The 21,281-nt window shown below is 43.2% G+C and overlaps 1 protein-coding gene across 3 annotated transcripts in view; it reads left to right on the top strand.

The window, feature by feature from the left end:
* PRKAG2 (protein kinase AMP-activated non-catalytic subunit gamma 2) overlaps positions 1–21,281 on the top strand; it is a 207,442-nt gene that overhangs the window by 38,926 nt on the left and 147,235 nt on the right. The window contains exon 1 of one of the 3 annotated variants that reach the window (XM_071560638.1): positions 11,340–11,683. The exons of the other annotated variants lie outside the window; for them this stretch is intronic. Within the exon in view, the coding sequence (XP_071416739.1) occupies positions 11,603–11,683 (81 nt within the window). The 5' untranslated portion in view covers positions 11,340–11,602. Of the gene's footprint in view, positions 1–11,339; positions 11,684–21,281 lie in introns of those variants that run through there. 3 annotated transcript variants of the gene reach the window in all.

Here is a 21,281-nt window from a genome sequence, read left to right as displayed (position 1 = left end):
AAATAGCAATTGCAAAATACTGGACTCAGATGCAATCCCTCCTTTGAGCATGTGGCTGTAGCTGAAGCCATACATCAAGTTTATGACTTTACTACAAGTCTTGCAAAGTATTCAAGGCTCTGACTTGCTGTGCATCTTTCTCTGTAGCTGACACAGAAACTGCCTCTTAGTGATTTTCATAAATTGAAGAAATTTAGTAGTGGGTTAAAATTGCTATGGACTGCTCTATACTGTCCTGTTGCCTCGTTTCCTCAAAGAAAAAAAAAAGAGACATGAAATTGGCCAGAGAGCTCAGCTTAAGCTGCTGGATGTTTGTGGTTACATCTGGAAGAACAAGCTGATCTGGTGGTTGCTTAGAACAACAACATTGTCTTAAAAAGGTCTGTGTGCACTGGCAATGGTTGCCATGAGCATGTTGTTGTGGGGGTGTGTGTGTATGTTTGAGAGATGGAAACTTCAAGATGCATCCCTAAAGTGCTGTGTTTGCTTTTTGTTCCACATGAGCGACCCCAGTCCTTTCTCAGAGGTGCTCCTCTGTCAATGTTGGTACTGGCCACCTCCAGAGTTCCATTTATTACACCCTCTACACAACAACCCCCTGCACATGTCACAGGTTCCAAGAGCAGAATTAATACCAATAGCAGAGTTAATACCTGAAGCCACCACCAAAATGTGCTACAGGAAAGGGGCTGGAGTAGTCAAGAGTGCTACCAGCTTTTTAAAATTTACTTTCTCAGCAGGAAATATTTGTTAGATAATTTTCTGAGGTGGCCCTGGAAATAGGGCCACACATAAAAAGATGAAAACCAATCCAAACAAATCACTTTCACATTGGGGCAGGAAGGAAGAAGAGAAAAATCTTTCTGTCCCAAACACCTCCATTTTTTTGAAGCTTGTGTGTGTGAATCACCTCCTCTTCTCCCAGTGATCCAAGAATCAGGCCATGCATGAATGTTGTGTTTGTCCTTTTAGTACATGAACCTCAAACTCTAGCAGTGATTAGATAAAACTCCTTATTTTTGTGAAATTGAAGTGAGAAATGGATTCAGAAGGGTTAGCCCTGTCATAAACTAGTGGATGTTGCTGTTTTTCCATTTTCTCTGAATGACTCTGAATCACCTGTGTGGGCTGTGGCTGGGAAGACCACAACTAAAATTATCACAGATTAAGTAAAAACTAGGACACTTTGGGGGATACTGTCTGGACTGGCTTTCAGCTGGGATGTCACCTAATGTCTGACATGATACCAGAGTCATCACTGACTGGAAGAGATGCTGAACTTGGCCCTGGGGAAGGAAATTCCACCTTGGAATGCACTGCTACTGTCTCTGTGGTGGTAGGAAAAAAAGGACAAAGCTCACTGTTCTGCAGACAGCCATCTAGCACCATACTGCACTCCTGACAAAGTCAGGAGTTTCCCTGGATCACTGTTTGGACAGGATTCCTGTTAGGAATAAGTTTGTACAGAAGAAAGGGGAATGGTTGTTATTCTTGCCTAAAAATCAGCACAATATTGGACTTCATCTTACATTTAAATATAGTTCCAATCAGTGACCACTTCCTTCCATGACCTTGAAATCTAGCATTTGAAATGGTGTCTTCCAGGCAGTTACAGGGGTTTAATTTCCTCCTTCCAGGTCCTTTCTGCTTCCCTTCCTCTTGCCCTAGAGAAAAGCCAAAATATCTCTGTATCTACTGATGCTTGAGATGTTGTCAGTGTTTTATGCAAAAAGCTGACTTAAAGGCCTAGATTCCAAAAGGAATGAATGACTGCATTGCAAAGTTCAAGTGAGAGATACTTCTCTTACTCTGTTCTCAGAAATAGTCTCCTGATAAAATTTTATTGAAAAGCTGCACTGATGCTCCTAAGAGAGGTAATCAGACTCTTAACATCAAGGAATGAATTCTGTAGGGAAAACCTTGCGTAAAAAAGCTTTAGCAGAGGTGGAAGCCAGTTTTTTACACGTGCCTGTGTGCTGTCAGAGTTTCTGCAGGAGGTCTCCAAGGACCTCCTGCAACTTGTTAAACGGGCATATTTCAGGAGCATTAGAGTGGAAAGCTGCGGGACTGGTAAATCTGTTTCCAAAAGCTCCTTTGCAATCAAGAGAGGCAGTGATTCTGGGGAAACAAATACCTTGAGCTGAACGTGGATGGAAATGTTTATCCTGTTTCAGGACATTGTAACTTGTATATTATGCCACACTTGTAGTGTTTTCATTTCAAGTGCTAGGAGGGGGTAACCCAAGAGTATTTTGTAGCTGCGATTCCTCCTTTTTATTTCTTCCAAAATAGCCAACAGCTTGTGCATTCTTAAAAAATTGCTGCCAGTAATACATACAAATAGTCATTAACATATCCTAAAGTAAATAAAATTCTCTTTTCAGAATGTATTAGTGGACTCTGGGAGATTGTCTTTGGCAGGAGCACTGCAGAGGTATCCAACAACAAGGACAAGGTTGAAAGACTTTCTGGAGCTGTTTGCAAAGCCTTCAGCCACCGGCTGTTTGTTGATCAAGATCTAAAGCTGCTGTTTGTCATACTTCTGGTGGTGTGGCCAACTGCTCCCTCAGGTTTCTTGATCACTCCTTATTTAATACAATTTTATTATCTTTATATCATAGTCACACTAAATACTTGTTATTGTGTGGTGTTCTGAAAAAAAGGTGGTACATCTGAGTAGTGTATAGATAGGCTAAAGAAACAAAGAAACCAGGAAGGGAGAAATGAGAGGGATGAGGAAAAAGAGCCTATATACAGAAAAGTTATGAGAGCAGCCACTAATGGTGTTTCCTTTCCATGATAAATACAAGTATAGAAGAGTTGTGGTCATACCTTGTTGTTCTAAAACAATACTCCTGCATTTGACAAAAGAGGTTGCACAGCCTGATGTGGAAAAGTGATTCTTACTGGTAATCAGTGGAAGTATTCCTAGATCTTATGTTAGGTCTGTTGGTTCCATTAAACCTGCCAGAGTCAAATACGCTTTTGTTCAGAGCCACGAGGGGAGTCAGCTCAGAGACTGGGACCCACATCCACCACCAGCTGCCTGCTCCTGCTGGAAAACACACACAGACTCATAAATGCTGGAAAAAGAAGGAAAAGACATTTTATCAAGGACATAAGAATGTGCTTTGAATTACTGAAACAAGATTTCAGTCTCCAGCCTTCAAAACAGATGATCCTGCTGTTTATGGGACATGGTCCTGCTCAGAAGCTGCTCTGGTGCTGACAGCTGAGAGAGGTGGGTGAGCACTCGCAGGGGGAATCCTGTGAGCTCAACAAGCTTTTGGACATATGTTACCAGCACTGTAACATTGTGATTAAAGCAGGCATGGTGTAACAGTGGCATTTTAAGGTATGGACATGGGCTTTCCAGGAGGTTTTCAAGACTCAGTTGGACAGGGTGCTGGATAATCTCACCTTCCCATGGAAGATTGGACTGGCTGATCTTTTGAGGTCCTTTCCAGCTTGGGCTATTCTATGACTTGGGGAAAGTTAGGTCAAATTGTGTTTAACCTTTCAAAGTGGTATCACATAATTAGTATTGTGATTGCAGTCTTCAGGATTTTTGCAGCATAATTCATAGAATCCTCCCAAACAGGTTTGGTGCTGCCTCCAGTTGAGACTGGGGTATTTGAGACAGGTTTGGAAATCCAAGTTTTTGTGGAAGAGGAATCAGTGTGAGGAGTCAAACAAGTCATGCTTTGTGTGTCAGTTGTAGCTGTCACTGCAATTTTATTTGTGAGTTTAGGTCAATATTGTGTCAAACTTACAAAGTTTTTTTTTTTTAATATTTTTATTCCAGTTTTACAGAATGTTGGAAGTATGTTTAGAGATAATAAATTTAACTCCTCTTAAACAAACGTAGCCAAAGTTTGATTGAGAGGAGAGACCCGTTAGCCTTTGGGACTGCGACTGGGAATAGGATATGGATACCCTGCCAGCCTCAATCACAAAGTCATCTTTCATCACTTAAAATATAACTGTAACAGGGAGTATGGGCCATACTTGCTGGGAAAGACTTAAAAGTATTCACCTACAACAGTAGTTTTTATTTATGTTTCTGTATTTATGTGTATACTTTCAGATGTGTACATATGTTCACACACATTATTACTCCCATTAAGGATAAGAATATAAGTAAAATTAATCCAGTGACAATTCACACCCTTTTCTTTTTAGGCTGTAAAGGTTACAGCCTTTAAAAGATTTCTCCTCTTAAATTATTTCATAAACCTTTTAAGTGGAAAAAACCTTTTTATATACATGTCTTAGTGATTGCTTTGTGTGCAGTGCTGTCTTACGTTGTAAAAAACCCAACACAAAAAATGAAACCAAAACCAGAATACTAAAGAAGCAGACATGTTTCTTCTGACAGGATCATTTATACTTGTATTTGATCTTTTAGGTTTTGCTGGTTGTTTATTTGTTGTGTTCTTTGAAATCAAATTGCATTCACTTTTCTTTAGGCAAACTTTGTTTCTAGAATGTATTTAAAGTGTTGTTGCTTGGGGTCAGATACTTTGTGAGCATTTCTGGTGTGGGTAGATGATTTTAAATCATTATTTACATGGCAAAATTAGGAGGTAAAATTTAAACTCTGTGTGTACTCTTACTTGTTTTTTTTTTAAATTTTTTTTTTGTAAATAAGTCCCTGTGATGGTAATCAAGCATTTAACCTTAAAATAACTGCACTCTCACTGGGTTCATCCTATATCCAGAATTTCTATCTGCAAGCCTCTGCCTTTTAAATAAACACTGAACTTTTATTATAGTTCACATCTATTCCAGAGCTCATTACCACAGGGCACCCCCTGTGCTAGTGGATGCCACAATAAAACACTGGGGCTTTGCCTCCAAGTGTCTTTACCCTTTTGGGGCAGCAATGTGGCTGTGCTGAGAGGATCCCTGAGCTCCAGCGTCACACAGGGGAGATGGTGCCTGGAGCAGCAGCCTTGCCCTGTCCCCAGCCCGTTCTGGAGCATCTTCCTTCCCCAAGAGCTGGGCAACCTCAGGCCATGGGAGATGGTCCCTCTGTACTTCAGAAATCCCTGTGATCATTTGTAGCTACAGTCTAAAAGTCTGCCTGCCCTTTCCAATAGGAACCAGCATAACCCTGTGGATCTAACAATTCCAGAGTGCTCATGCCAGTCTAAAAATGCTGATGTGGCTTGTAGCTGTTCAGCCCCTGAACACTGCATGGCTCTAAATGAAACTTGAGTGGATAAACTGATTAACTTTTTTTGTTTCATTATGCTGACGAATTCTTTATGATGACTTTGTAACTCTGTCAGGTTTCTGCATAGGGATATATATATTTAAAAGTATTTCTTTTCTGGCAATGCTGACCTACTTTAAATGCTACACCCTGCTGTTACTTCCATTTTTTTTTCCAATTGATACCAGCAGAGATCTTTGTACTTCAGCTTTGAAACCTTTGATGACATTTTAAATGTTCATTCCTGCATGTAGGCAGCCACTTTATCCTTGTCTAGGTGGGCTCCTGCTCCAATTCAGAGTTAATGGTTACTATTTATTGCATACCTACAAAGGGTAAAACCTATATAGAGCAAACTTGCTACGTGCACACAGTGCCTTAGAAAGCCCAGAATCCCTGATGTGCAGAACATCCCGTCCCTGGCTGGGCTGTGCAGAGATGTGGGGACGTGGGTAATTCACCTGGGCCCTGCAGGCACAGGGACAGCTCAGATGGAATAACTCAATATCCAGCACGACAATCTAAGCTGAGGAACCCCAGTCATGAGGTTCAAAGAAAACAAAACATGCTGTGAGCATGCAAGAGCATCTTAATTCCTGGATAGTCATGCTGTGATGTTATTGTAGTGGGATGTTTTCTTTTGAGTAAATAATTACTGCTCTCCAGATTGCTGGAGATGTGCTGTAGCATTATATGTACTCAACCACAAACTCTAAGCCACTCTTAAAATATTAGAAACATTTCAGGTGTGGCTGGTTTTTTTATGGAGCTAATTACAATCACCTTTTTCTCCTTGCTGCTTCATTTTCCCACCCCATTCCCCTGGATTTTTGGCACTGACTCTGCCATCCCTGTTGCTGCCCTGGCCCCCAAGAGCAGTGACCGTTTCCAAGGGAGGGAACACAGGGCAGCCCAAAGGCAGAGAGATCACAGAGGCAGCAGCAGAGCACAGGCATCTCCATTCATCCTTGCTGGCATTGCTGTGTCCTCGTGGCAGCACTGGTCCTTAGAGGTCCCACTCTGGGACCACTGAAGCTGAAAAGTTGTGTGGCAGAGTTCACCTTTTCATAGATCCCAGTAAAGTGTCTGAGTTTGCATGTAGATATACATGGATTATATGCTGAAGCCCATGGTGGAGTTCTTAACCCACCAGATCCTACTTCTCTCTGTTTTTCGGTGCTGTAGTATCATCCTTCCATTGTCTTGTGGGACTATTTCTGGCCCCCAGAGGGTGTTTTCTCATCCAAGCCTGTAAGAGTATGCTAGAAATGGGGTAACACCCATCTTGTGCCCTTCAGGATTTTAAAAGTTCAGTGCCTTTGGTAGAGAAGGAAAGCAATGGGGGCTCTGAGCTGGCCCAGAGAGTAGAATTCAGGTCATCCAGAATCACCAATCACTACTCTTGAATTTTTCACAGTTCTGATTCTAAGTCTCCCAAGCATCATTGGTGTCGCAGCCCCTCAGAAAGCTTTGGGCAAGGCTGAAGGAGGGACCACTGAGTCACCCCTGAGCCTCTGAGATTAATTTTGCTCTCTGGTTTACTCACCCTCAGAGACCAGGACATCTGTGAGGGCCTTTAGCCCCACCACAGAGGATTACAGTCCAAAGGGTCAGTCCTTCACTCCAGGAGTTATGGAAAATCATGCCCTAGCCCAACCCTTATTCTCCCTATCGCTCAGAGAACTCCACTGCCCCAGACACAGCCCAGCTCCTCCCTGGCACCTCTCCAGAAGTGTTTCCAGCCTTCTCCTCGCTGGGGTATAGGAAGGAGGTCCCATCCCTCCATCTGTGAGCCCCAGACAGGGGCAGCAGGGGGGGAAGGTGGCTGGGTCGGTGTGGGGCAGGGCCTGGGGCTGCTGTTGTGCAGCCTCCAGTGCTGCCATTGTATGAACACCACATCATTTCAGTATCACTTGAATTTGGGTATATATGTAACTACAAAGGGAAAAACCCTCTGCTTGAGTCTTGCTGAAGAACTAGGCATACTCCTTCAAGGATGCAGCTGGCTGAGGCATCCCTGGTGCAGTGTGGTCCACCTTCACTGCAGAGGCTGGCAGGGTGCTCCCTCCCCCAGGAGAGATGGGGATTTGATTTTTCTCACATGGATGCTCTCCTCCTGCTTGTCAGCAGTGAGTCAGGAATCCCAGCTACTTGGTTCATTGCTTGGTAGATCATGCTGAAAAATTGCAAAGAATAAAACTGTGACTGTTTGAGATTATTAAAGGAATAAACTGTGGATTTTGTTAGTCATGGTATATTTTTCTCTGCTGCTGTCTTATTCTGTTTTGTACTATCTCCATCACCCTGCTTTCCAGTTTTGCCTGATTTGGAGGGGTGGACTCCCCAGTTCATCCCCACCTCTTTATTCTTGGGACTTAATGCTTTCCTTTTTATTATTATTTTTTCTCATCCCTTTTCCAGCTCTTGCAGATCACAGCTGACCTTTGCCAAACATGAACTCTTGAGAGACTACTTTTGGTCTCCTACTAAGAGTGGTGTGGTTTATGGTGCAGTTAAGGATTTTTTTCTCCCTGTTTCGTCTTTCCCTCTGCTGGTCTCACATCTGCTGTTGTGGCTTCTCCTGCCCTTCCAGGAGTTGTTTCTCTCCTCTAAGGATCCCCCCAAGTGCGTCGGGGTCTTGGCTGGGAGCTCCTATGGTGCACATCTGCTTTTGGAGTTGCCTTTGGTTGCTGCTCCCTGTGCTCAGTAGGAGTGGAGATGGAGCAACCAGGAATATGATGATGATGATGTTTGTTGTAGAAATAGGAAAAATCTTCCTTAATTACACACTGAACAAAAGCCCTGCCCTGCCATGCAGAACTCTGGCTCGCCATGTGCTTCAGTAATTGCTCTATCTGCCATGTTCCAAAGGGGTGTCTTCACAGACAGAAGCTCCACTGATTTCCAGGGACTGCTTGCCCAGTAAGAACAAGGAATCTGTAATGGAAGCAGGCCCTATGAACTCATCTAATTTATGTAGTGCTCACAACACCACCAGCTCTTTGTGGAAATTTGTAGAATATAAATAACAACAATCAATAGCCAAGCATTTTCAGTCTCCTGAGAAATTGTGGTAGGTGCTGTACTGCCAGTTAGAAATCTGTGGGCCAAAAAGTTGAAATAGAGTTGGTGTTTTGGAACAGCTCAAGAAAATCTTGGAGGAATTATGTGCAGCCAAATCTGAAGGGGATTGGGGGTCTGGATCTGAATTTTTGAAAACCAAAATTATTAAACTCTTCAAATGGAAAAATAAGATACAACTGTACAACCATGACTGTAGCTGTGCTGGTGAAAAATGTGATAGTCATAAATCTGCTTTCCTCAGAGTTTGGTTTGTGGGCCATAAGTGAGTCTGTGATTCACTGTCAAAGCACAAGCAGGGTTTGGTGATTCCCCCCCCCCCCCCTCCAGCATTACTGCCTGGCACAGTGTGGGAATTGTATGGTCAGTACAAATATGTGAGTGATCTAGAAGTGTTCTAAAAGGAATTTCTTTTAAAGACATGTATTTATGAAATGAATAATGACTGCTAAGCTTGAAATGCAAGGACTTAAGTTGGAAAAAAAAATTGAAAATGTCTATTGTCACAGAAAGTTGACTATATAAAGCATTTTCTGGAAGCTTCTGAATTGTCCTTCATACATAAGGAAGCAAGGAAGTGGCTGGAATTTTGAATCCCAGTTCATATAGACTCCTAGAACTTGTTGATAAAGTAGGGTTGAAAACATAAATAACTTTATTTGGGTTTCCCATGTTGCACCATCTTGTGCAAGGGGATGTACAGTAACTCACTGCTGTTCTTGGTCACTGAGCCTCAGCATCTCTGACAGAACATGTGAACTTGAAATCCCAATTTGGAACAAGGTATTTATTCAGAAATAGTTGGTTTTCTCAGATCTTCCTTAGTCGCCTACACAACCCTATCTGAGCCCAGGTATTCAATCTGGCAATATTTAAACATAAATATTTATGTAAATGTGATTTTGACACCTCAGGCCTGTAGATTCAAGAGTAACTTTGGATTCTTTGGCATAAGACATCAATTTAAATGCGAGTAGTCATTAAATAATAGTGAGAAATGGTAGCAGTAAAGTCTCCCTGCCTGTTTTTGATCCAGAAAGGTGAAAGAAAATAGTAAATTATTCAATGTTTTTCATGGTTGTCAGAAATTGGACAGAATCCAAAAATGAGTTCAGCAAATATTTATGAAATGGTATCTAAACCATTAACTGTTCTGCTTATCTGAGAGGTAGTTGTGCAATCTGTTTCATACTCCTTATCCAAAGATGGGAGAGGAAGAGGCATGTTTTTGAGGCAGAATTTGTGTTAAATCAGACTTTGAGACTAGAAGCAGTTTTGAAGGTTATTTATTAAAAAACCTACCTTAACAGGTCTGGGTGATTCTTGAAATTGGCTGCATCAAACTGAGCCCTGTGAGTGATTTGAATGGGATGATTTAGGGATATGGGACATTTTCCTGGCCGTTAATTTGACCTGATCTCAAACCAGAATAGCTCTTAGAAGTTAACTATACAGGGAAGCATTTGACTTGAACCTTGCTTTGCAATCTAGTTTGGAGGAAGACCTTTTATGTTCCAATACAAATCCAATCTTCCCTTTTCCCCTCTCTAGGTCAGCCATGAATGCCTTCCTTTCTGCTATCGCTCAAGCAGGAGAGACACAAATGTGTTTTGCTTGCTCCAGCTGGTTGACTGGTTTCTCTGGTACCCCTGAAACAGAATTTAAGAGGACGCTTGTTTATTTTCCTAAACTATTTGTATATTCTGCATGAATAAAATATTCATTTAGCTGTGGAAAAAACCTTCAAAACACTAAATGTTTTTTCATTTCTGTGTTAAAAAGTGCTGCCACAGAGCTTGTCTTAAAAGGATTCAAGTAATTGCTGCCATTTGTGAGTAAATATACCATTTTCAGCTCTTTTGCTCCCAAGGGACTTGTGTTAGAGGACTCAGTGCACAAAGGGAAGGAAGAGCAGTAGCAGTTCCTGGGATGTACTGTCTGCCTGGCAGACACAAGGAGTGTCAGCTGGACCTCATCTCTCTTAATGCTGAAGAAAATGTACTGCCCAGCTTTGGTGAATTTATTATTTGATGGAGACAGAATTAATGGCAGTGTTGGCTGCACCCACTTTCAAAAGGGTGCAACATCCTGCAATGAACGGGATAAATAGAGAGTGTTGTGTAAGCCAAGTCCACTGATTTAATGATTTGGTGACCAGGAGCCATTAATTAAAGCAAACCCTCCATCCTAAAGAGTATTTCAATAGATCAGAACAAATGGTATTTTGAGATGACCAAGAAAGGATTGGCAATGCTCCATTGCTCAGGATCTGGACACCTGTTTCTCCAGAGAGGTGTCAGCTCATTACATGAGTATTTTGATGCCTTCTGTTAAAGTACTGGAAGGTGCAGAGATGGCTTTTTTGCCCTTTGCTTTGTTCTGTCAGAGGTGTCCTCATGTGTGACAGCCCTAGAGATAGCATCTTGGCCAAGGAGTGATTCCTTTGCCAGTAAAGGACACTGTGAGATTGGTTGGTGGAGTAATCAAAGCTGAATATGCTTATCAAGAGGGATTTTGTTGCCTTGATGAAGAAAACTCAGATCCCTTCCATCCCTCAGCTCCTCCTGGGAGAGTTTGCACTGCTTTGCTAGCACTTGCTCATGTGATGCCCTTTCAAAATATCTATTTTTTTTTTTGGTGGTAATACGTTTGATGGTTATACTTTGTGCTCAGACACTGTTATCTTCCCACTGCGGTCTATAATAAATTAAAAAGTCATCTCCTGATCATGCTGCAGATGGAAAAACTTAAGCCCAGCAAAATAATGTGACTTTAGTACAGCTACAGAGTGGAGCTGTGTTTAAGTGGGCAGCAGGGCTGTGATGGTGCAGCAGAGACTCCAGCCCTCGAAAACGCATCTGCTGCTGTGTGCTGCCTTTCCCCGTGTATTCCATACTGATGCAGACGCAGCCTCAGTCATCTGAAACTTCTGCTGTGGAAAACAGGATCTTTTTTTCCCCTTCCAGATCACATCAAAAACGTCTGCGGTTATTTGAACCTTCCGACTTCCCCTGTGTACCCTCAGCATTTCACTAATGCACCCAGGACGGCGCTTAATTACCTGTGCGTGCCGCTGCCCCCGGCAGAGTTAATGTGGGAGCTGCTGCAGCCGAGTAATCGGATGCTGCGCTGCCTGCGGCGCTTTTGGCTCGGAGCCCGCAGGGAGAGACCCGGGCCCGCCTCCCCCGATACCTGCCGCTCCTGCCATCCCTCTCCGCGCCGCGATGGGCAGCAGCATCACACCCAGCCCTGGTCCCCATCTGTTGCAGCGCCGGCTCCAGTAGCAGAGCCCGAGATGTTTCAATGCGCTTGCCTTTAGGGAAAAGCTTTGAATGCAGTTCTTCGATGGACGTTTCCAGCCAGACTGCAGGATTTTTCAGAGCTGTAAGTCAGAACGGCGCTCGATTGTCTCTGGGTTTCTCGGGATTTGATTATTATAATTTTTAATTTTTTAAAAAATTTATTTATCTTAGCAGGAGAAAATAGGTTTTGCATTCATTTAGGTGGATGCCTGAGTGCACTGCAGGACTCTGCCGAGAGGCAGGAATTCTTCAGGCTATGTAAGAAATGCATAGTCCTCGGATATTTTTGGTTTTTTTCATCATGTTTTGTCTCTGTTGTATGCATGCCTGACACAGGACGGTTACCCTGTTTTTAGAGCATTTAATGACAATAAATACTCCAAGGCTGAACAAAATGTTCTTTTATCAAGTTAAAGAATGTAGCTTGGGTTTGGGGTTGGTTTTTTCCCCTTGCATAACTTTTCCTTAATGTTTTGGAAAGAGAAATTATAATTGGAGAGTGTTCATTTAATTTCAGCCTAAACCCATCTGGTCTCTGCATCCTACAATGCCTGGTTTCTCCTACTACTCATCTCAGAGCAGCCCTAACTGCTGAGCAACTAATTGCTGTGGCTAATCACTGCAACCCCCAAATGACGGGGGTTGTTCGCTTATTGATTTTAATTTGATATTTGATGAGGTTTGTCAGGATAAAGAGGTGTATTACAGGCTTTGTGTGTTCCTCTTGCATTTTTGCCTCTTCACTACCAGAATTAATGCTGAGCACATATAATTTGCACTGCAATAATGGACCTATGAGATAATGAATGTCCAAAAAGCGTGAAGCCGGTTCTTTTCTGGGATCAGAGCCTGGAGGGTTTAAAGATGCTCCGTGAGTGGGGTGATGGGAGGGGTTTGGTGAATAGCAACTGAGATTTAATCTAGTATAAGATGCAGAGTATTTTGGCAGCATCTTGTGTGTTTTGCTTGTTGGTCGCTGTGACAGAGATACTGTTACAGGCTGCAGGAGAGATGAGGGTGTCTGCCTTTGCGGAAGAGATCGCACCCTCGGCTCCATCCGTCGTGTGGGCTAGAGAGTCGTGAGTTCGGGAGAGGCTGGAAAGCAGAGGCGGCGCTGACTGAGCAGCCCTGGGAGGTGTGAGAGAACTGAAGTTGCTGCAGTTGGGAGTCTGGGGGGCAGGATTATCTATTGGGAGAGGGAATGACAGGCAGGAGGATGAAACATACCCTGCTGACATGGGTCCAACCCTCATTACAAAGGGAGGCAGTGGGGAACGCAACAAAAGACTGTGTTGTACTTCAGTTTACTCATCTTTATTACTGAGTGGAATACGAATGTATTTATTTTTAGAAAATGCATCAATTTGAAATAAACAAAATAACCCCATTTTTCCCAAATCCACCCCATCAACCTGTACAAGGATGTTCAACACTCATAAAGAATAGATTAGGAGTATTAAAAGCAATATTGTTGCAAATCTTCAAAGGCAAAACACAGAGTTCGTGGGAATCACCTGTAGCCGATTTGCTAAGGGGAGCAAAGAGACACTGGTTTTCCATATGGAGGAGAAAATCTTCCTGTCCTTTTAGCTTTTTTGGCCACCCAATTAGGTCCAGCAATAAGCTGATTTTAAGACAAGAAATACTTAATCATCTCAAATTTAAATGAATGGCGGTTAGCAACTGTAAGAGCTTGTTATCATGTTTGTATGCACATTACACAATTATATGTGTTTACCATATGCATTTCCCTATGAGACCATGTTTTATATGTGTGTAAAAAAGTGATGCCCTTTGAGTTGAGCTCTAGCACATCTACATCTGGGAGGACATAGTCGCCAGTGTCTGTTTCTGTTTCTCACTGTAGGTGCCGGTGCCTTTGCTTCTAGAACTGAGATATATTTTGATACAGTTGTCCTTTTGCTCTGATGTAAGAGACGCTTCTCTAATAGGTATTTAATGTCTTCTATTGCCTGATTGCAGTTCTAAGTCAAATTTTCATTCCCAGTGGAGCTCAAAATAAATGTTAATAAAACTTGGATTTAAATGCATACTAGTAGTTTTACAGCTCTTCAATACATGTATATAGAAATTAACATTCTTGATGAGGAAAAACTAACCAATATTTTTAGGGCCATATTATCTGCATGAACCTAATTTTTAGTAGTGAGGAAAAAATTAAAAAATGTCATTCTCTATCAAAATTCCCTGCCTGTGGATGTAATTCATCTCGAGAAAAATAATTTGTATCAGTTGTTTTTTGCTTAATTTTGTTTCCTGATTGGGCGCTTGTTGGGGGTTTTTTGGAGGTTTTTGGTGATGCTCTTTGGCAGGGTGAGTGTCTGTGCCAGGCTGAGCTGCAGGCAGGGGCTCTCCCTGTGCCTCAGTTGGTAGTTCCAGTGTGAGCTTTATTTTTTTGTGACAAATGGGTTTGGACTGTCTGCCACATGGCTTGGAGCACCAGACAGTTATAAAATGGCCTCTCCCGTGCCAGGCTCATACTCTGCCCATCTGTCACCGTGTTCAGGGTGTCCTGCTAACTTGGAAATGCTTCCCACACTCTCTGAGCAGGATCAAACACTTATCTGCACATTTTGATGCACAAGCTGGCAGCCAAATCAAATGCAGGTTTGCCTGTTTCAGCTCACCAGTCTCTGCCTGGTCTCAAACCCATTGCACAGGGCAGAAATTGCATTTGGCAGACTGTGTATGTAGATAGCGAGCTCAAGTTTCCAGCTGGATTTCCCTGAGGGTGCCTTCCCTTGTCCTTTCTCCACATCATGTTCAGATACATCCATTGTAACCAAGGTCCTTAAATGGGCTCATGAGAAATGAGATGGTTAAAATCAGAAGATTCTTATTAAAGAAGTCACAAATCAGTATGGTTCATTTATAAGCTTTTTCCCCCTGCACTGGATCTAAACTAGGAAAAAATTCTAAAAAAAAAAAAAAAATTAGAATAGTAGACATTAATGAAAGCCACAGTGCTTGAAAGAAGCCTGAAGTTTACTTGGGGAAATATCTTCCTTAAAATTTTAGTATTGCACGCATAGTAATTAGAAAAAAAACCAACTTCACTGTGTGTTCTCTCTGCTTCCCATTCCACATGAGGATTATTGCCAAACTGACCCACAGTGAATACTTAAATTAAGTGATGGCTATTTCAGGTGAGAGTGGGCAATACCTTTGTTGTGTTCTTCTCTATGTCTCATTGTTCATATGATTTTCTAGATGGGCAGATATTTTATCCACCTTTCTTCCAAAGATGGTCATTGGTGTGTTTCAACATCTTTTTCCACGCAGAACTGTGGTGCTTTTTGGAGCACATCCCTTGAAACACCTTACCAAGTGACCAGGGCTTGGTGTGAGGAGGCCTGGAATTGTAAGATATTTTATCCCTTGGACATTTCCCTTAGATCATGCTAATTCTCTTAACAAACATGCTCTGCTCAGAGGTTGTAGAGCTGGTCAGTTTTCTTTAGAATTCACATTCTAGTTGTTTCAATTGGTTCCTCAATTTCCTCCCAAGGAGTGCTCACCCTGTCAGGGAGTTCACCCTGTTTTCCACATAACAGCCAAAGCTGTGCAAAGAAAACACCATCTTGGTGACACCTGTAGGTGCCAGGAGAGCTTAGAGCCCCATGGTGCTCCCCACTGTGGTGTGTCTGGACTGCAGGCACAGCCGAGGGCTGGAACCAGCCTGGCGAAGCCCCGACAGCTGTACCGCTCTGAGGGAGCGAACCTGTCCGTGTTCCCTCAGCCCAGAGGAGCCCTGACAACTGTACCGCTCCGAGGGAGCGAACCTGCCCCAGTGTTCCCTCAGCCCGGAGGAGCCCTGACAGCTGTACCGCTCCGAGGGAGCGAACCTGACCGAGGTTTCCTCAGCCCGGCGGAGCCCCGACAGCTGTACCGCTCCGAGGGAGCGAACCTGCCCCAGTGTTCCCTCAGCCTCCTGCGGGGATGCTGCAGCCTGCGCTGCCCCGAGTGTTGCCATGGCTACGCTGCTCCCGGAGCTCCGGGAGCTGCTGTAAACCACGCGTACTCCGTAGTAAGGCGCATTCCCGTGTTTGGACAGCTTGCTTTCCACACAGAGGGGGAAGAACGAAAATTAATTATTTTATTCCCGCTTTACAGGCAGTAAAGAGGGAGAGGTAAGATGCAGGGTTTATTTGTCCTATGTTGAATCCTCTAAAGTTTAAAAGAGTTGTTCAGCCTCTCCCATACCAGGGAAATAAGATTAGCTCAGTGGGTTAGAGGATGGTGCTAGTAACACCAGGGTCTGGGGGTTTGATCCCCAGTCAGGCCAGTCACTTAAGACTTGGACTCAATGAGCATTGTGGGTCCCTACCAACTCAGAATATTCTGTGGAATCTCTGAAATGGAAACAAATTGCTCACTGGAGATGCAGGCTTTCCCCTTCTCTCTAGGCTGCACAAAAATTGTGGGGTAGGTGACTAGTGTTTCAGGTGGCTGAAATTATGTGACAGTTATCTTATCCTTAATGCCTTCCCAGAGCTAATCCCAAAAGCCAGAGCAGGCAATTAAAGTCTCATCACTTCAGTCCACTCATGAAGCTATTCTGGATGGGATATGCAGTTTGCAAACCCCTTTGGATTCCCACAGGATGAGCAATGTGTTGTGATTTATTAGTATTGCAAGGCACCACTAGCTGAAAACCAAGTAATGATATCGTATCTCAGAATCATTCTGCTCAAAGCCAGGGGTGGGACTTCAAGGATACACAGGCTGGATTTGGGCAGAACACTGTACTGTGAGTGTGATAACGCTTTCTAGGTTATCTCTGAGAATCTGAGCTCTCTTCGTTCCTTGAGGGCTTTTTATGTTGCCAGCTGCAGCAAAATGCCCTTTTAAATAAGGAGTTCAGAGAGTGATGAATGAAGACATTCTTTTGGGAAAAGAAACAGTTTAGCCTATGAAATAAAGCATATTGTACATATTGATCTCCTTCTACACATGTTGCTAAAAGTGTAAGAAAAGCTATAGCAAAGTGACTGTCAACTTCTTGGATGTGAAATTGTTCTCTGTGGCTGGAGAGCAAAATCTGTCAGGAAAGCATCAAAGGGGGAAAATCTGTTCTCATCATCGACTTTGTGTGCTGTCCCCTTTAACCTCCCATTCAGGTCTGCAGCACACCAAGCACAGAACCATCCTGTTCATCCTTTCCTTGCCTAATTTCCTCTTAGTTTCTACTTTTTTTTCCCTTTCTTTTTTAGATGAGGGACTACTTGAACAGAGCAGGTCCCTCACTTGCCTGGCTTTCCAGCTATAAACTTTCTTCTAATTGTTAAGATTACGCATGGTCATTAACTGACAGGAATGTAAAGAGAAGGCATCAGGCAGCTGTCTTTCTAAATGCAGTGAACTGCAAAAAAATAGTTGCAGTTCAAGTATTTATGGCAGAGGTTTTCTGCCTGGTATGAATGTCACCCTTTTTTAGTCATATACATGCAAGGGAGGGCCCTGTGAGTCCTTCTTGGATGAGGACATCAGCTGGGGTTTTTCAGTTCTGATTTTGTTTTGCTTTACTTTTCCTTGAGGAAATGGTTTTTGAAGATATCTGGCCTATAGACAGTTGGAAAAAACATAAAAGAATGCAAAACACTGACTTTTAAAGTAGCTGAAGTGTAGAGAGGATTTAGTAAGCCTCAGGATGATCCTGGCTCTGAATCCCCTTCAGATTGCTCCTGTGCTGCAGCATCTCAATTCTTTTCTTTACATTATGGCAAAATCATCTTTTGTTTCCTGTGGTTCTGCTATTTCACTGTGTCTGAAGTTGTGTTTTATAGCAAATGCGGTCTTTTCTCTGCAAACACATTGGAATCCTGTGTCTCGTTTATGTAAGACAACCTTATAAGTATTGGAAAGCAGGTTTTTTGGCACTAAGTGTGTGCCATCTGAAGGGGAACATTTGCAGGCTCCTGCAGTCCTTCCCTGTAGTCCTGTGTCTTGGTTGTTTCTTACTACCCTCATCACTCATCTGACCACATTTTCCAGGACTGAGGTAAGTTGTCTTCTGCTTTTACCTTGTGTTTCTTAAGTGGGGGTGCTTCTGGAATGAAAAGCCTCACCAGAGAAGGGTTGTCTTTGGCTGAGCACCCCAGGATAGCACTTCATAATGCATTTGTACATGGATTGTGGTGGTGCCACAGGGAATATTAAGAGTTTTTATTTCCTCCCTGGCTTGCTTTCTCTGCTGTTCTCTCACTTTCTCTGTCTCTGCTTTTTTTTTTTTTTACTATTTCATTATTTGCACGTTTGCTGAGTTGTCCATCTGCTGTTGTAGTAAACATGCTGCCACTCCCTGTGCTATGTGGCTCATGGTGTGAGGGAGCTGACAAACCAGGCTGTGCATGTGTGCGTGGGGTTCGTGTTCAGACTTTGTCAGAGAGCCTCTCCTGACAGTCTGTGACTTCCTGATGAGGTGGAGAGTACTGTCACAGCATTCCCATACAGCCCCGAGCTCTCTGGACCATCAGAACAGGATGGGGCTCCAGCACAAGGGGCTGCATCCCACCCCAGGCTGTCTGCTCTCAGCTCCTCTGCAAAGGCTGAGTCACCAACAGGACATGGTGGTGGTTCCTGGCAGGAGAGCATGAGGCTTGACAGAAAACTTTTTTTTTTTTTTTCTGTGAATAGCGTAGGAATGTGTTCTAGTGGTTTAAGTCTGGGATTGAGAACAACACATAAAACAATCCACGATCTCTGGGTAGTTGTTGTTGATGGATCTTGTCTTCAGCCTCAGAAGGAAAAAGGTGAAATAGCTGTACAGTGCTGGAAATTAATGCCTGTCAGGATCAGTCAGGAGCTTCAGAAATGAAGAAGGGTGTGCTGGAGGCTGCAGGTATCCCATGATCAGGATAACTCAGGAATAACAGCTTGGAAGACAGCTGTTTTCAGGGAAATAGCAAGGACTTACTGATTTCATGGCTCTCTTTATCCCCTTCACCTTGAAATTCTTAGTGTTAGCAGCTCTTTCTGATCAAATGGTGACAATCTAAGCTGGATGACCTGTGGGTGAGAACCGGGAAGAATTGGCTTCAATAGCTCTTTAGGACTTTTCAGCTCTTGTTGCAGCTGAAAGAAATGCCTTTAAGTTGCATATACTTTGGTTGTTTTCTGATGCAAATTTTTCATATGCGAGTGTTTTATATAGGACCCTGAATAATCACCTGATGGCTGGGCATTTTCACGCACCAAGATCTTGGTTGAATTTCAGTCAGCCATTGCTCCCTCACTTTTCAGATTAATGCTTCTTTGGGACTGAATATTTCCCATTTGTTCCAGGCACATCTTTTAGGGTGATTTACTCTCTGTTATTTGAAATCTGATGCTGTATCTACCTTGACACCAGCGTGCACACAGCTGGTGTTGCACAGTCACCCAGTACCTCCTGGATTGTGCTGCCTCTGGCATTTCATGCTGCAGGCAAAACTGTAGAATCATTACAGGTAGAAAAGACCTGTAAGATCATTGAGTGCACCTTTAACCTGCCATCTTCACCATTCTCCCTTATCCTGTTTCTTGGGAGAAGACACCAGTCCTCACCTGGCCACAGCCTCCTCTCAGGTAGTGGTAGAGAGTTAAAAGTTCTCCCCAAGCCTCCTTTTTCTCAGGCTAAACCCTGAGCTCCCTCAGCCAACCCTCATTAGACCTGTGCTCCATACCCTTCACTGGTTTCATCGCCCTTCTCCAGACACCCTCCAGCACCTCAGTGTCTTTCTGGTCATGAGGGGCCCAAAACTGAGCACAGGATTCACAGTATGGCCCCATCAGCCAAATCTCTATATCTCATTTTTACCCTCTCAAACTCTCCAGACCCACTCAATTGTTCTTCTAAGTAGCCTTAAAAGTAATAGCAAACAAATAAATTGGGATAGCCTCGTGCAGTACAAAGCTGGCTTGCACAAATGTAACCAGCTTTGTGCATCTGTTCCTGCCCACTCCCATTGAGTCATACCGAGACTTAGTCACCAGCATCCTCAGTCTCACAGTACGACACATATATCTGTCTCCAAAACACATGCTGCTCTCTGCGTGGCATGGGGGAGTGAGAAAAGAAAAGCAATGAGCAACCTACTCCTAGAGGAATAAAGCAGTGTAGCAAACCTTATTATAATTTACTATGACTGATACATCAAAACAAAAGGACAGAAATTCCTGTGTAAGTCAGTTTTGATTCTTTCCTTGTGCAATAATGGAGTGATTTGTTATAAACCACCAAAGCTTATCAGATAGGACGGTTACCAAAAAAGACAATTTTCCATTCAAGCAGAGCTACCAAGCTGTGCCCTCTATTCCATGGAGATCAAACTTTGGAGTCTGCTCACAGGCTATTAGCATATGTAGCATATTTGCTATTCAGAGTTTTACATAGGCTTGTAATAGGTACAATTCCAAGGTTGAGCTAAAAAAAATCTGCTGGCGTGCAGAGTGCAATGAAGGAAACTGTTCACAGCCAATGTTAATAACAATCCCGACCTTCTTTGTCCTTGAAGTCCTTGTAGCTCAGTAACATTAGTAGAGGAGGAGACCCAGAGAGCTTTGTTAAGGTGTGATGCTGAGGAATGCAGCTTTTAGCATTTTTTGAGAGATCAGAGCTCTTGTCAGCACTCAGCTTAATTTCTCTGTATGTTGTTTCTTTGATTTATTTTATTAAAGGAGCTGTCTCCCCTTATTGAAAAGCCATCTTAGTAAAGTGTCACCTTCTGCTTGAGTTATGTTGTAAAAAGAAACTGTAATGTCTGGCAGGCATTTCACATCCTTAAATTTGGTGCAATCCTAGCACATATATATAGAACTGAGTGAAGCAGAAAAATAATGTCTCAGAGGTGACACCATCAGTAGTCAGGACTGCCTGATGCTACCCTGAGCTCTACAGTTGTTTATGGCTGAGGAGCACAGCCTTTCAGCAGGGATGGACTATGGGGCTACCAGGGAGCTCTTCTGACCTGAGTCACCTCTGAAACATGACAAAAGAGTTGACAATATTCATGGGAACCCACCACCATGGGCACAGGTTTCACATCACCATGTTGTTTGCAGTCATGTCTTGTGTCTGAATGGACATTTCTGAAGGATGGCAGCAGGGAGCTGCTGTGAAATATTCTTTCGCTACCCAGTCACTGTTGAGCAGGGCCATAGGAAGGTCCTGCTTCCACCCAAAACACACTGGAAATTGGACTCTGGCCTGTCAGTCACTGCATGCCCCAGAGTGCCTGGCTGGCCCTTTGGCTTCAGACATTATGTAGAAAATTTATCAGCCTGACTGCCAAAACAGCCTTGAAACAAAACAATAATAAAACAAGAATCACGTTTATTCTGTGTTGTTTACTGGATTCAAGGCTTGAGTGGTCTGTTATTTAAGGCTGCAGCAGAATTGTTGGAGACTTTTTTCTGACACCAAGGTCTTCAACTGCAGCAGCCTTCAGACCAGTGTGTCTGGGCAAGCTATTTGGGCAGGAATTCTGCCCAGTGAGGAAAGGAACAGTGAAACTGGCCGGAAAAGGTGAAAAATTGCTTGGCTAACCAGATCTTGTTCCTGTTGCTATTTGGCTGTGCTGTGCCAGCCAATATATTTGCTTGCTTCATCCTCAGATGTGGTTTTCCTTCCTATTCTCCAAAACAGTTCTGAGAAAAGCTTCTTTGTTTTCCCAGGATGT

This window comes from Pithys albifrons, chromosome 7, assembly GCF_047495875.1.
Source record: "Pithys albifrons albifrons isolate INPA30051 chromosome 7, PitAlb_v1, whole genome shotgun sequence".
Taxonomy (NCBI): Eukaryota; Metazoa; Chordata; class Aves; order Passeriformes; family Thamnophilidae; genus Pithys; species Pithys albifrons.
The sequence above is the reverse complement of the archived record's forward strand: the minus strand, read 5'-3'. Positions and strand labels throughout refer to the sequence as shown.